The 17,038-nt window shown below is 39.2% G+C and overlaps 1 protein-coding gene across 2 annotated transcripts in view; it reads left to right on the top strand.

Annotated features, from left to right (window-relative positions):
• Window positions 1–10,954, top strand: part of MYT1L (myelin transcription factor 1 like) — a 385,911-nt gene extending 374,957 nt beyond the window's left edge. For both annotated transcript variants that reach the window (XM_063125114.1, XM_063125113.1), the window contains exons 20-23: window positions 4,339–4,430; window positions 5,594–5,697; window positions 7,590–7,733; window positions 8,062–10,954. In XM_063125114.1, the coding sequence (XP_062981184.1) occupies window positions 4,339–4,430; window positions 5,594–5,697; window positions 7,590–7,733; window positions 8,062–8,202 (481 nt within the window). In that variant the 3' untranslated portion in view covers window positions 8,203–10,954. The remainder of the gene's footprint in view (window positions 1–4,338; window positions 4,431–5,593; window positions 5,698–7,589; window positions 7,734–8,061) is intronic.
• Window positions 10,955–17,038: the final 6,084 nt, after the last annotated feature.

Below are 17,038 nucleotides of genomic sequence, written 5' to 3'. Positions count from 1 at the left end.
TTTTGTACTATCAAGCTTTTTTAGACACATTGGGAGAATCTACACTACAGCCGGGTTTGGGAATTAAGATCTGCAACAGGAATCTGTAACAGGAAGTCTGTAGTTTCTAGCTTGGGATTTGTAACATAATTTGCAGCACCTCACTAGACAAAGATTCCCAAACTACTTTGGTGAAGCCATGACAAGCTGTGCACTCTCCTCACCTGGCACACATCTTACTTAGTCACGTTACTGTTTTATCAAGCTATTTTGGGTAGGTAGTACTTTGGGGTGAATTAATGACCATAAGGAGAGTGACACGTAGTTGCAAGAAATGAAAAACAGGTAGATCCAGATTATAAAATCGGTAACAAAACAGTGTAAGTTTGTTTGCACCATAAAAAATAAGTAACTAGAGATGCTGGCAAAGTTCACTGGGATCAGGTCTGGAAACAAGTTTCAAGGGCTTGTCTGAAAGGAGAGACAAGCTTCTGAATTCTTCACCAGCTTAGCTGAAAATCCCAATGTGCCCCTTCTTTGATAGCGGACTCTGGGGAAACTGGGACAGGCTCACCTCCTATGGGGGACCTCTTGGCATAGAGAGGGCAGCCCCCCCCCCCGTTTTGTGGCATAGGGGTTCCCAATAGGGGCAGGCTTTTGCTCCCTCCCCAGCTGCAAGTTTTCCAAGAGGAAGTTTTTCAATGCAGCCCTCTGATCAAAGCAATAGAGACATTTCTCCAGAGCTGTTTCACCAGGGCAGCTCTTCAGATCAGTTCCGTAGGCAAAGCAATAGAGAAATATCTGAACTCTGAAGAGCTGCTCCTGTTAAAACTGTGCAATTGGCTGGAGAAATTATTCACATTTAAAAGAATGCAGATCATTTCCAAGCTAAACTGAGGTGCACAGGGGAAAAGCTTACCCATCTGTTTAAATAATAAAGACTAGCATTCTGTTCTGTCTTGTGCATTTTATGGCAAAGGAATCTAAACATTAAAATAAATAATTTGTGGACAGCAGTTTGTCCCTAATATGACGCACATTCACAAACCAGCGTGCAAATGGTGATCTGCTGCACATTATCTGAAAAACTTTATAGTATGTGGAAACAGAACCCAACATGACGCGCTTGTGTACTATCTCCAATATTCGAGGCAGTAAGCCTGTGTGCACCAGTTGCTGGGGAACATGGGTGGGAGGGTGCTGTTGCACCATGTCTTGCTTCTTCATCCCTGGCCAATGGCTGGTTGGCCACTGCGTGAACAGAGTGCTGGACTAGATGGACCTTTGGCCTGATCCAGCATGGCTCTTCTTATGTTCTTATGTTCTTTGTTTTAAATAAAGAACATATTACGGTGCTTATTTGAAAGAATTAGCTATATTCCCACAATATTATCCAACCTGTGCTAAATAACTGAACACTTTTTTAAAAAAAAAATTCATCACACTTTTCCACATACATTATTCAAACAGATTTTCTTTTGTTTTTGTAGAGTAGCAATGCAACATGGTACCTGTGGCGAGGTTCCCGCGATGGCCTTGGATGCCTAGGGCATAGAATAGCTATGCAGGGTTTAGAGGAATCACTGCCTGTACGGGAGGCCTGTCAGATTGGACTCCTACATGCACTACTGCTGCTGTGCAGCATAATGTAGGGATAAGTTGTCAGAGGGCTCAAATAGTTATGAGACTGCAGTCCTGTACTTGTTAACTCATTGGTCCAATGTCCAACTGATGGCAGGAGTGCACCCTTTCAGAGTCAAGCAATATGTGGCTATGGAAGTAAATTGAATTCCAGAGTATCCCACCAATTGACAAACAACATTCTTCCAGTTGATGAACTACAGAAGGGACAGTTGAGTGGTCCTGCCTGTGAACAAAGCAAATAAAATCTGATTCATTTTCAGTAGCTGGCATTTTATGCCCTAAAGCACTATAAACAGAAATGAAGTCTGCTCATAAATCTATATCCTTGTTATATTCCACCAGACTAATTATTATGACTGGCCTCTGGGCCTGAGGAAACCAAAGAACTGGAAGGAAAATGGAAGTTCTCCAAAACATATTAGTATTAATCTTTATCTCCATAATATAAGATATAGTCATAGCATTGATGGCTGTAGATAATATTCTGAATATGAGACAATACTGTCTGAAGCTCATCAATGTGGTAGTCAGTGTCATGTAGTTTTTCATTTAAGTCAGACTCCCTAAGATCAGACATAAATTTGCAAACCTGACCCAGTCTTCACAGTGGTCCAACTCTTATTTCCATAAGTAACATCTGACAAAATGAACAAACATCAAAGTATACAGACAGTTTATGCATTACTAGCTTCATTTCCGTTTGCATTCCTTCCCTTTCCTCTGTAATAGAAATTGTATTTAGTAAGATCGAACCCTTTGGGATCACGCAGAGTCTTTGAAAAATGAGTAAAAATGCTTCATTAATAGAATATGCTAAGATTACAAATTCAACAAAGTGAAGGACAATTCAGATTAGATTCCATATGGCTGGCCTATCTTATCCTAACAGTTCATAGCAGCTGCGAGCAAATCCATCCTAGTCCACAAAACTACAATTCTGTGTCAGAGTTTGAGCCAAATGTGAAATAAAACATGGGCCATCTTTATCATAACATAAAGATATATATTGAAAGTTCACCTAAAATAGTTCCTTCCACATTATTAATTTGGTTTCTATTTCATATTCTATTCTCCTGATTGACGCTTGCTAACATTTTGCCCTAGTATTATCAATAATTACTTATTGCTCATATAATATCTGTTTGTACTAGTTCAAAATCTTTCTAAATTTAAGACTAATTTTTCAACAGTAGCTCAATCCCCAGACCTGGAAAACCAGATTTCTGCACCTGGATTTAAACCAGTTAATAGTTCTGTTGATGTTAGTGGAATGAAATCACCTTAAACCCTTTATGGGAAAAATCAGCTTAAACTAGAGAGCACATTACTTTGGGATAAGAGTCACACTATTAATTCATTTTTATCATTTGTATTCCTTGGAGAGGTAGTTTAAATAAGGATTGTAATTATTTATTTCATTGTCATGGGGTGAGTGTGTGTGTGTGTGTGTGTGTGTGTGTGTGTGTGTGTGTGTGTTTCTTTCTAACCGGAACAACTATATTTCATTAAGACTCGACTTATGTGAAATACATGTTCTCAGAACGTAGTAAGAAAAAACAGATGTCAAAAGAGATGGCAAATTCTTAATATTTCACAGCTTGAAAAGAGGATAGTTCCTTCATAATAGTAACGGAAACTCTAAGAGCAAATGTATTTTAATGAGCTAGAATATATTTTAATGAGTCCACTCATAAGAAAATAAGAGCCATGGTGGACCAGGCCAAGGGTCCATCTAGTCCAGCACTCTGTTTACACAGTGGCCAACCAGCTGACAATCTGGAACCTATAAGCAAGATACGAGTGCAACAGCACCCTCCTGCCCATGTTCCCCAGCAACTAGTGTATATAGGCTTACTGCCTTTGATACTGGAGGTTGCACTTAGCCAGCAGGACAAATAGCCATTGATAGCCTTCTCCTCCAGGAATTTATCCAACCCCCTTTTAAAGCCATCTAACTTGGCGGCCATCACCACATCTTGTGGTAGTGAGTTCCATAGTTTAACTATGTGCTATGTGAAGAAGTACTGTCCTGGATCTCCCACCAATCAGCTTCATGGCATGACCCAGGGTTCTAGTATTATGGGGGAGAGAGAGAGAGAGAGAGAGAGAGAGAGAGATGTCTCCCTATCCACATTCTCTACACCATGCATAATTTTGTACACCACTCATGAACCAGCGAAGTGGAATGTTTGTATTTAAGTTGTATTTTGTTGACTTTGGTGAGACTAAATGGTATTAAATCCAATATTTCAACTTAATTGGTTTGGCTTCGTATGCCCAAGAGTACTGATAGACAAGATCTGTAGAGAGACAGGCTGTATGTAAACAATTTGTGCCTTTTGAGGAATACAATTTTCAATAGGGAGAGCTTTGTGGTAACAATTGGAGGCTATGTATTATGGTAGCAGATAACGTATCTGAACAAAGTGAAACTGTGTTCTTCCTGCCTACTTTGCTTTCCCAGATTAACCTTTATACCTGCTACAGTTTCTATCAAATGTGTATGTTTGTGCATGCAAATGGGGGCTAAGGAATATTAAACGTAGAAGGCTGGGACTTGTCTCAGAATATTTCCTCTTCTCTTTCAGAAAACATATCAACGGCCTTTGAGAGAGACTTTCCTCTAACACTGTTTCCATAGCAGCTTTAGCTGACAGATTTATCATCAATGGCCTATTACGATTAATAGTTCTTTTTCTTGCTTATTGTCTATAGTCTATCAGGATGCCCCAGAGCTACATCAGCAATGAAGAGAGCAAAGCTGTCAGGAGAACAAATGCTTACAATAAAGCAGCGGGCTAGCAATGGTAAATAGTTAATTGTTCTGGATTAAATGAGACTGAAATATTACTGTTACTTCACTCTCTGACTATGGGAGTAATTTACTCAGAATGATGTTATTATGGAGTCCCAAACACAATTTTGGAGTCCTTCTAAAAAGTACAGTGTACATTACTGGGGTATGGTTTTTAATTTTATTTTAATCTTTTTTACCCTACCCTTTTACCCAAATCTGGGTCCCCCAAGTCAAGTGGCAAACAATAAAAATGATGGCATCTAAAAACAATTGAATAACCATGAAAATAGTTCAAGTCTATTGAAACTTTTAAAAGATAGCCAAGAAGAAAATAACATTACTTCCATTGGACCAAGAAGTTATTATTAGGCTTCTGAACTTAGACATTTTTAATACAATTTATGAAATGTAGTGAAGTTGGGGCAAAGGCCTTTTTGCCTTCATAAAATATTGAGTTGAAAAATCTTAAACCAGTAAAAAATTGAATATTCTAGAAAAAGTCAAGGAAAAACTTCTGCAATATCAGTAATGAATATAAGCCTTCAGATATAGCAAACCAAGGAGTATGCATTGATCTGCATTTTTTTCATTTCTTTGGTCATAGAAACGGCAGTACAGGTAGCAGGGATCACTGACAATAACCTCCTGGAGTTGCTTCTCCTCTTCACCATCACAACCTGCTTGTTCACCCAGCTCTTACTCTGGTGATGGTGGTGGTGAGAAGGTGGAGCAGTAGATGCCACTGCCTACTTGCTCACTAGCCCTCTGCCTGTCATGCAAGCAAGTGGTAGCAATTATGGGAAAGAGGAGAAGGAGCAATAGTAGCAGATGAGAATAGCAATGAGAAGGGAGACTGAGTGAGGAGGCCTACTGAGGATATCTTGCCCAAGGGCTATCAAAAACCTGGAGCTGGCACTGTGTTCAATTACCATGCTTCTTCTCAGAATTTCACAAGGGGTCCAGACAACATCATCTTCCACTTGTAACCTTTCCATGTTTTCCCACTACTTCTTCCATCTTTTTCCTTCCCGCAGAAGAAAGGAAGAAAAGATGGAATATTTGTGTAACGCCTTTTGGTTGGTAGTGCTAGAAGCCCTCCATCTGAAAGCAACCTCAGTTACCTGACACAGATTTATAACTTGTTTATTTGAATGTTTTCTTTTCATTGCACAGGTATAGAAAATGATGAAGAAATTAAACAGTTAGATGAAGAAATAAAAGAACTAAATGAATCCAACTCCCAGATGGAAGCTGATATGATTAAACTCCGAACTCAGGTAACAGTTTCATGAAGCCCTAAATGTGATGGCTTTTTACACTATGCTAATCATAGAAATATTTATTTTCTTTTTCCTAATCTTAGTTTGAAATCATTTAGAAGGTTAGAAAACAGTACTTTAGAACTACTTCTGTATGAATATGTGCAGGTGTTACTTACATGAGTATGGGCAATTGCTGAATCAGGAGGGAAGGCATGACAAGAGAGGTGAATAGCTAAACGATTTTGCCTATGCACAGTGGATGCTACACTGGCTGCGTTCAGACAACACAATAGTCAGTGATGGGTTAATAGTCAACTCCAGGGTTGATTATCAAGGGGGTATTCCCCACACAACATGATTATAGTCAACCGTGGAGTGGATTAACCCCAACGTCGAGTTGACTATTAGTCAACTGTATGTTTGATTTACACATCCCCTGCCCTCCTCACCCCAGTTCTCCTGCTGATATCCCATCAGCTTTTGCAAGTTTTGTCAGCTGGACTAGAGCGGCAGCCGCTGCTTTGGTCGCTCTTGCTCAGAGGACTCTGTAGGCAGCCGAAATAGTCATCTCAATGGGGCGAAATAGTCTACAGAGCCGATAGACAACATGCTAACCAATGGTTGTGTGACTAGTCAACTCTGCAGAGCATTGTTTTCCTCTGTTGGTTATTTTGGGGAAATAGTCAATGATGGAATGGTTTTTGCCCGACAGACAACACAGTAACCAACAGTTGATTATTCAACTAATGGTTAACTACTTAAACCACGGTTATTGTGTTGTCCAAACGCAGCCACTGTGTTACTCTAAGGGTCAAATAGACTTGACTTCCATCAGTTTTGAATCACATCCTGCAACAGACCATGTCTCTTTCTTCAGAGAGAAAAAAAGGAAAGAAAAACACCAACCGCAAGGCCTTTGAACTGAAGCAGGATCACTGCACCAGGGAAAGGGGGGGGGGTTATCCCATTCGTTCATTAGGACCATTTTGTGGGCAATTTTATATCACGTGTATTGTGCCAATAAAGGCAGAAACCATTTCAAACTGTAGGTATAGGAATCAAATTTTTAATATTCCCCGCTACATTCAAAACAAAAAAACTTCCTGCAAGCATAAAAGTAAATAGCATGGAGCAGGCATAGGCTAGTGTACCAGTTGCTGCAACATTTTCCAGTTTTCCAGTTGCTGCAATATTTTTACATGATAGAATATTCAAAAAACCATATACCACATCTGTAGTCTGAAATAGTTCAATCCAGTCTACCATTTGAGGATTCATCATATAAATAGGATTTAAAACAAAGTTTTGCGGATAAGATTTTTATTTTACTGTTTTAACCAAATGCATAAACTTTAGAGTCCCAGTCTGTGTTATGCATCTGAACAGCAATTGCCAAACTATTTATTTAATGTTGCAGAGTACAAAGACAAACTTTAAAATGATAAACATTTTAAAGTTGAGTAAAGACACTTCATGTCAGTAAACTGAGTGTTCAATTGTCTAAATATAATGGCTTGGATCCAAAGTTCCTGCATAAATAAATATATTCATGCTGGAAGAAGTAGGGGCTAGGGGATGCAATTTTTACCTATACCTTTGTCCCTGCAGCCCCCTGTGCCCCCTAAACAGTTGCTCTGGAGGGTTGGGAAACCTTGCCAAACCATCTGGGAGACGGGTGCTGGGAGTTGCAGCAGAGAATTGGTGAAAATCGCCTCCTCCCCACCCCTTTCTCCAGCGGGAGCCTCTGCTGGGTCTCTGTTTCTTCTCTAAATGGAAGGGACTCTTCCATTCATGGAAGGAACATTCTGGATCTAACTCAACGTTATAACTGACTTTTCTTTTCTTTTGTAAATGTTTTTAAAACCATCTACCTTGTATTACATTCTACACTAATCTGTTCCTTTTAGATTACCACAATGGAGAGCAACCTGAAGACGATAGAAGAGGAAAACAAAGTAATTGAACAACAAAATGAGTCTCTTCTTCATGAATTGGCCAATTTAAGCCAATCTTTAATTCATAGTCTAGCTAATATCCAGCTACCGCATATGGTAAGTGACTAAGGGCACACATTACGGAATTTGGCAATCTCCTTCACCTCATACAGTAGATGTCTTTTTGTTTTTATGTTTATGGCTCCTCAAGCAGATGGAGATTTGCGGTATCAAGCCTGAAACCATAGAGATAAATTTAACTGCTAAAAAAGACACGGTGGGCCAATTCCGATGTCTCCTGTAAAATTAAGTAAGCTCTGAACTAGGCCGTTTAATGTGCTAAAAAAAATGGTGTCAATGTGCTGTGATAAATTTGTTTTGCATTAATGAATATACGATTAAGCAAATAAAAGTTGTATATGAACTGCTATTTAATATCTCGTAGGAACCAATCAATGAACAAAATTTTGATGCTTACGTGACCACTTTGACGGACATGTATACAAATCAAGATCGTTATCAGAGTCCAGAAAATAAAGCCCTACTGGAAAATATAAAGCAGGCTGTGAGAGGAATTCAGGTGTGAACAGCTGCTGTAGTGGTGAAAAATCTTACCTTTAAAAAAAATGATGCCTCTTGTTTTTTGCTGCTGTAATTTACCAGAAAGTGTTATATATATATTTCTTTCTGTTTGAAACAGTGTTATGCTTACAAGACTTCATAATAATTTTATGTCTTGCTTTAAAGATAGTAACCGCAGAATAGTTTTTTGAATACATTCACATTTTGTACGTTTTCATATAAGCTGACATAGTGTGATATGCCATGTAATGTTTATAGCTGCTAATGTATGCACATTTTTGGGGTAAATATATTTCTGAAGAGGTAAGCTGATCAAAATAAATAGAGTGTAAATTCTTTTTAATGCTTTAGTGATTAAATGTTTTAGTATTTTGAACTGAAATGGACAAAAAAGAAAAAAAAAGAAAACCCGCTTTGAATGACAATGTTGCAGTCTGCGGCCACTTTTTAAACACTCTCATTTTGTCTCATGCTGGAGGATTTTATGGGATTTAAGAAATACATTTTGTGTGCATATGGTTTCATAGCAAGAATTGGTTGCAAAAATGCTTTATTTTTGAACAATGCTTGAAAATATTGTGTGACTTTTTGTTTTCAGAGGATGGTATGTGGTGGGGGCAATAAAAAGAGGGTTTTTTAAAAAAAATTCCAAGCAAAGGGCATGAATTAGATGTGAGATGTAGAAGGAGTAATTTATTGTAAGACAACATCAAGCCATGGAAACTTGACAGAAGATTCAAAGCAGCTTAAACAGCACTTTTTAATTAACTTCTAAGCATTGCATGGTGTGAATATGGGAACTTACATAATGACAGGAGCTCTATCAGAGGTGGACAACGTGAAGATTTCAACTTTTGTTTTCAAATACACTTTGGAGCCAACATCCTCTTATCTCTCCAGGACTCTTAAGAGTGTCCATCTGAGTTACTGTTACAGCAACATAGTTCATCTTCTCAGAAGTTCAGTCTTTCCTTCTTAAGGAGAAAGGCAATAATTTAAAAGAAATATTGCCTTTTTTAAAAAAATGTTTTTCATTTGGGAATTAACCCAAAAGTTTTATCATTACAGCAGTTACTGACCTGGATTCATTGCTACTTTGCGTAGGAAATGGAATGCAGTTCAGTTAATTTGTTCTTTTTGCTTTATTCCCTTTTTTCACTGTTTGGGTTCTGCTTTTTTTTTTTTTATTGGCGTACAATCATTACTACTGTGGCATTTCCATATGCTATCTATTTGTTCTACTGTTACCTATTGCAAAAAAAATGAATGCAATCAAAAAATTTAATGTAACTAAATATACTTTGGCACTTTTTTGCTTTAAATTGCATCATTTCAAGCTAAAAAAAATTGTATTGTACTTTTCAGATTTGATTGTTATTTCTTCAAAATAACTGCACTATATGTATGCATAAGACCACTTTTTCTTGCGACATTTTTGTTTTCCATTTAAAGTAGTAATTCAGATGGCGTGTTGTGTTTGTCAGACGTTGAATTAATTTCAATTTGATAGCATATCTTTTCCTTCCATGTCTTGATGTTATGCAGAAAGTACAAAAGTACTTTAAAAAAAATTTTGTTATGAAAAAAGATGGGTTTTGTAAAATAATAATAATAATAATAATAAAATAAAATATTTTTAGCAGAACAGGACTTACAGGGTCATTGTCCCCACAATGTGCCAGTTGACTATTTGCACTTACCTTGCCCTATATATCCATACGGAGGTGTGCAATTTCTTGTGTCATTCGCTTTGTGACACTAAATTTGAACAAATTACTAGAGTGGAAGCCAATGTGGCTAATCCAATAATATTGCTAAGGGGAGACTACAGGGATCTCACAACAAATATTCTGATACAATACTCAACCTCGGTATATATATATGTATAAATATATGTATATCCCAGCGGCACTTTATACTATTCACTGTACAAAAAGCTTACAGTTTTCCACGAGGACTTTAATAACTAGCTGGGAAAAGATTATGTAATTACTTTGGGGCTCTGCAGTATCTTCTCTGTATTGCGCCCTCCTTTCTGTTGTGCTATTAGTTGTAGCTGCCATGCTCAGAATTGCCTTTTTGAGAGCTGAAGCAAGGTGCTTGTTGTTCACCTTCTGCCATATATATTGTACTTTTTGCCCTAGCCTTCTTTTAGGGCTCTCATTGTTCATAATGGCATATGCATTTTTCCACTGCATTGTGTCTGCAGCTTCTTTGCCAATATAGTAACGCTTTCTGTAGAGTAATAGATAGTATCAGTTTTGGATTCTTATTGTTATCACCTATGTACAATGGAAAAGGGATTTTAAGCACAAATCCGCGCTGCTCATCTAATGTTGGTACATAATATCAAATCAAAAGTTATCTGTGACTATTATATAGGGATCACAAAAGTGTCACATATTAGAATGCTGACCTTTCATCTGAAATTATTGTGAGTCATCAGAGTTTATTTATTCTAACTTATTGTTCATTTTCATTTCTAAGTTTAATTTAAGTGATCATTTATTAAGACAGAATTTTGTATAAACTACTTATTGTGCTCTCTGTGGAACTGAGGTTTGATTTATTTTTGTACTACACGGCATGGGTTTGTTGACATTTTAATTTTGCTATAAATGTGTGAAATCACAAGTTGCTGTGATAACTTCATTTTTAAATTGTGAAATTTGTACAAATTTTGTCATGCTGGATGTGAACACATCTTACTCTAAATAAATAAATAAATAAAAATGTGTTGCCACATTTGTAGCACAGCTGTTCTCTGGTCAATTGTTACCTTTCTTCCTTTCAACCAAAATACTGGCAGCCACTCTGTGCAATGGGACTTTTTGGGGGGTTCTTTTTAAATCATAAGGTTTTTAGTTTCTTCATTATCTAAACAGATTATTCAATAGTCCTGTATATGAAAACAACTAAGACTTACCAACCCAGTGTAGTACAACCCAAGTCATCAGAACCTTAATTTTTCAAATCTTCTCATTACTCCGAATTGCTCGCACATACATGTCTTGTGTGACTGCATTCTTTTTTGTATTAATTTCAGTGGAGGGACATAATCTATTTACACTTCCCTTGCATGCCTCGATTGGGTTCCCATCATTGAAAAGAAAAGAGCAGCTCTTAGATCCTCATAAGCATTTCAGCAAACATGAGTCCCTAGATTACGGGATTGGATTGATGGCGTTCATCACATCATGGTCAAATTCTTCTGAATGGGTGTTTGTGATCTATGCCTTGTTTTGTATATGTAATGTGTAATACTTGACATTTATTAGCAGTACATTTCATTTTATATTGTTCAGGTCAATGATTTAATTTATCAAGGCATTTTAAAAAATTGTTAGCATGTCTAGTATTTACAGTTCTTCTCAGTTTTATATCACACTTTAAAAAATGTTCCTAGTGTTTCCTTGAACCAAAACCATTAATACCTCTGCAGCTTATTAATGTAGTGCAATGTCTATATGTGGATAATGGGGAGCTGGGATTACACCTGCTGGGCCCACTCCTTGGTTCACCTGAACTCCAAAGTATAGGCGCCTATACCTGAACACACACACACAGACTTTATACCTACAAAAATGGAAGGTATCGATCATGCACACAGAATCTATACTGAGTATGCATCAAGGGACTTCAAATGCATGGGCCAGCTGACATAAATCCAACCTCATCACCTCCATGAGCAGACTTATAACTAAACTGGCTTTGGCACAAGGCTAATGAGCATTGTGGAACACATCTTGTTAAATACTCACTAATTTACTGTGATGCATTAATGTGATTTCCCAATCAATAGCTAAAATACATTATCAATTGTAAAGTAATGTTTAAACTAGTTTAAATTAGTAAAGAAGCATGGAAACAATAATTTGCAGATGACATTGTTCACAAATCCTGCAGAAGATACTAGTCAAACCTGTTAGTGGCAATGTAGAGAAAAAACATATATTTTTGTATGTGCTACTGATTTCAAATGGCATTGAGTTCCACAGCCCAATTATATATGCTATTGAAAGTCAAATACATGTTTATCCCACATTAATCTGAAGCTTTTATATTCTAGTAGTACCAAATTTACATACACATGTCCTTGGCAACATACTTCACCCTTCATCTTCTTGTTGGGAATTGGTTCTCAGGTAATTCAGCCCTTGCTAGTTAAGCCATGTGTAACCACTGGCATGTACATGATTTGTTTTTAGCATGACACTACAATTGCTTATTTTTAATTTTGGCACTGGTATGTCTGTTCCAAATAGTAAAATACACCACTTGATAGAGGAATGAACAACAACCCACAATAAGACAAAATGGCTATGAACTAACATGGGAAATGCTTTTTCCTGTATTCATCTTATGATCACATAGTTGTGCGAATACACCCCAGTCCTTATTTTTTGCATTGATTCACATTTACGTAACTGAAAGGAAACTGCATCAAATCTTTGTGTTCTTTTTTGTGACCAAAGTGGTCATAATTGCGAATTTAAGGGTCAATCTGAGGGGAATCACAAGTATGCCACCCTACAAGACAAAAAATTCCACTTATGAATGACAGTTTTAGCATTGTTTTCTTTTTAATGTTTTAATTCACTATATCCAGAGAGTTTTTACAATGGAGAGTAATTTGAACTTGCAATTTCCAATCTCCTACCTGGAGTCTGAAAATAGTGTGATCATCAAAGGTTTTGCCCACATGTTTTATCTGTATCTATAAATCATTGGAAAGTCTGGTGTGACTTACAACAGAGTTCCTTTGTACAAAGAAAGCATAGTAACAGGATTTAGTATTAGAGGGAATAAATGGGCTAGAGCCAGTTTAGAAGAAGTTCAAAACAACTTATTTAGTAAGTGAAGGCATGAGATATGGGCCGGATCTACACATGATCGTGAAGGCGCTTGCATGCGCCTGCAGTGCGCCCTGAAACTCATTGTGTAGATCCTGGCTATCCTGGCCAGAAGAGGAGGAGGAGGAGGAGGCGGGGGCGGCCCCGCATTACCCCTTGCGGGGATGGGGCGAAAAGTTTCCGGGTTCGGCGGCTTCGCTGGGGAATCTGGCCGCGTCCTTGCCGCCGCCCACCTCCCCGCCGGCCTCCTGCTGCCAGCGAAAGAGCCACCTGGGTCGGAGAGCTTGCCGGAAGAAGGCGGGGTGGCAGCTTCTTCCGCCGAGCTCTCCGACCTGGGTGGCTCTTTCACCGGCAGCAGGAGGCCGGCGGGGAGGTGGGGGGCGGCAAGGAAGCTGCCGGATTCCCCAGCAAAGCTGCCAAGCCCGGAAACTTTTCGCCCTGTCCCTGCGAGGGGCGATGTGGGGCTGCCACCGCCGCCGCCTCTTCTGGCCAGGATAGCCAGGATCTACACAATGAGTTTCGGGGCGCACTGCAGGCGCACACAAGCGCCTTCACGACCATGTGTAGATCCTCCCATGGTTACTTGCTTCCATCAAGGAGAGAGCACATATTGCTTGTTGCAAAGAGGAAGAGGAGGTGGAGGCAGTAGGAGAAAGGAACTGATCAAATTACAAGACAGCAAGGGGGACAAGCAGCTGTTGACACAACATGTTCTCTATCGCCCCCTAGTGTCTGGAAACATGCAGAGTTGTTCCTATTATCTAACATTCCCTTTCTCAATTATGCATGCTTCAGAGTCCATGAGATCTACTTTTTCTTGCAGACCCAGGTAACAACAACAACAACAGCAATAATATATTTATTTATTACCCGCCTCTGCCTCTGGACCAACTATCTTTGGTTAATGGTAAGTATACCCGCAGTTATGTTTCCTGTGGGACAATAACTCAACAAGCCCCTGTTGTAGATCTTTTACTATATGATGTTTAACATCAGTGTGTTTGGTGTGTGTGCTGCTTCTCTGATAGAAAGAGTCTTATGCAACTTTGGTTGACTTCATAAACCTATAAAGGTGTGGGCTCATCAACTCCCAAATCTTCAAATAGTAGCGTAAGCCAAATGAACTCTGTGCATGCTTCTGCAGCTCATACATATTCAGCTTCAGATGAGTGGGCAACAACAGTGGTTTGCCCAACTCACAGCTCCATCCCCGGAGAAAAATACATGTCCACTAGTGGATTTGCCATCTGAATGAGCTTCAGCCCAATCTTTGGGCTTCACCACGCAAGGCTTTTTATCCCGCAGGTTTCTGGGGCCTCTGCTTCCCGATCCTTTAAAGAATTTAAATTGGTTCTTTACACCGATGTGTTGTTTTTTTACTGCATAACGCTACCTGTCATTTACACTAATGAGTGGAGCATGGCGGGATGTTATAAGATGTCCACCTCCTCTGGGGTAGACTCCCCCCCCCCTCAGCATGAACTTTTCCATTTCAACTTCTTTGCCTCCCTTTTCACTTCTGCTGCCTGAAATCCCTACTTTGGCAATTTCTATACACAATCCACAGATCTTTTACAACTTCCGATGTCTTCTGTCTCCGCTCCACCTCCTAAATGTGGGCAACTCAGTATTATCCCTATAAAAGCAAACACTAACATTTTTCTTGACTGAGTATTCACTGGGAGAGGAGATTGAGCGAAAAGGGTTTGTAACTTTGTGGGCATTCAGAGGAGCAGCAGTGTGCCATGCTGTACTAGTGAAACACCAGCATACTGCTCTTCCAAAGTTCCCATTGTTGTATTCCCAGGAGCAGAATGGCGAAAGAGCTGAAGGTCAAGGGAGGCGCAGGAGGGTGACTCCCACCCGGAGGGGATCTACACTAGTATATGAAACGTTGTTTTTACAGTCATTGAACGTTTTGTTTTTGAACAATTTAAAATGTAGCAGTTTTTAAAACGTTTACTTACTTTTCACTTTCTGTGGGAATGCATTCCTTTTGGCCACACTAAGAAAAGAAATCGATTTGTTCTTTTTCCCTGTCTGCCAATTTCCCCTCCCACTTCCTCTTCTCTCCGAGAATCTTCCACTTACAAACGATCCAGCAAGCAGCCTCCCAAAAGTGAAACTAAAAGTGGCTGCAAAAAAGAGGCTTGAAAGAAAAAAACAGCTACAACTTTAGGCGTGGAAATTACATAAACATGCCCCCCAGGAATGCTATTGGCTAATTAAGAACTACAGGAAACCCATTTAATACAATGAAATCAGCCACATCATACCAAATGGAACAACTTATTTCAGAGAAGTTCAAAATAAAAACTGGAGAACAGACAACAACAAAAAGTCACAAACTGAACATCATGTGGTGAAATACATCATGTGGTGAAATACTACCAAACGCAAACTTAAAAATGGTAAGACATGTTCTAACTTGATTAGTGTGGATCCCCTCCTGATCGTTGTCACTAGATCCCTTTCTGCAGCCGCAGTGCCTCTTTTGCAACTTGCACATGAGCTGCTTGTTTTTGTTGCTTGTAAATCCTGGGAGTTGTCCCATGTACAGCTCTTCTATTCCCGCCCCCCATGGAAACATGCAGTCTTTACACCAAGGTGTTCTAAATGCATCTTTCTTGAAGCTGTTAGGCTTAAGGGGACTCTTATTATAGCATGTTTCAGAACTAGTGCAAAAGTCTCACCATAGACTTCACCATACTTTTGGGAGTAGCCTTTGCCAATGAACCTGGCCTTGTATCTCTCCTGTACCCTGCTTGGTTCTAAAGAAGTCACTTGCAGCCTAATGTCTTTTTGCAAACTGGAAGTTTTATAAGAGTCCGTGTATTGTTTTTATGCATCGTGCCTCTAATTCTTCTAATGCTGCTCTTATCCATTTGCTTGCTTCTGTTGCAACCATCACTTTTACTACTTTCCATGATGTTGGTACTTGTGCAACAACAACATTGCGATGTAGGTGAATCGTTTGATTGGAATGCCTTTCTTGGACCATGAAGAACATCTGGGATTTGGTTCAGCAGTATGTCTGCTTCCACAGCAACATCTTGCTCTTTAGTTTCATCTGCTGGCTATCTGGGAGTTTCCACTTGTACTTCCTCATCTGGTTATGTTTGGGTGATGGCTGTATCTCTAGGTATCACGCAAAACTCTTGATGTTGCTGTCACCTTCGACCCCTTTGCAGTCATCACCACATGGCTCTCATCACTTATCTCATTCATCAAAGTACATCGCTCTGCATACAGTTGTCTTGTTCGTCTTTGGGTTTAGGATCCTATATCCTTTGGTTCCTGGAGCACAGCCAACCATGATGCTTCTTCAGCTCTGGAGTCCAGTTGGACCTCTTTCCTTTGGGGAGTGCGTATAGACCTGGATGCCAAACACTCTCAGGTGCCCTACGCTCAGTTTCCACTCATGCCAGAACTCATTAGGAGTTTTGTCAGTAGCCTTGGTTGGCAGTCTGTTTTGTAGGTACATGACTGTCATTACAGATTCTCCCCAATGTCTGTCGGGAGTTTCTGCATCAAGCAGCAGCAGCATACACCTTACCATATCTATTAGTGAATGATTCTTCCTTTCTGCATCCTCATTTTGTTCTGGAGTGTATGCAACTCTCAAATATATCTCTGTATGATGCAATACATATTCACCACCATTGGCTAGATCTGCACTACTGCGTTATAGCGATATTGAAGTGCACTGATAACTGTTGAGGCACAATCCAACATTCTATATACCACTTAAATAGTGTTACTTTCTGCTTTTTATTCCACGTTCATAATGGTTTGACACAAGGTGTAGATCTGGCTATTGTTGCTTTGGATAGCTGGAGCCCGTTGAACTCGTTGTTGACTTTGGCAACATATTCTTTCAGCATGTGTGCAGTTTGGGACTTCTCTGTTAACAGGTAGGTCACACGGTATCTGAAAACATCATTTCTAAAAGCAAATAAGTATCTGTTCCCTCCAGCTGAGGATTAG

This window comes from Elgaria multicarinata, chromosome 4, assembly GCF_023053635.1.
Source record: "Elgaria multicarinata webbii isolate HBS135686 ecotype San Diego chromosome 4, rElgMul1.1.pri, whole genome shotgun sequence".
Lineage (NCBI taxonomy): Eukaryota > Metazoa > Chordata > Lepidosauria > Squamata > Anguidae > Elgaria > Elgaria multicarinata.
Note: the sequence above shows the minus strand (reverse complement) of the source record. Positions and strands in the feature narration are given on the sequence as shown.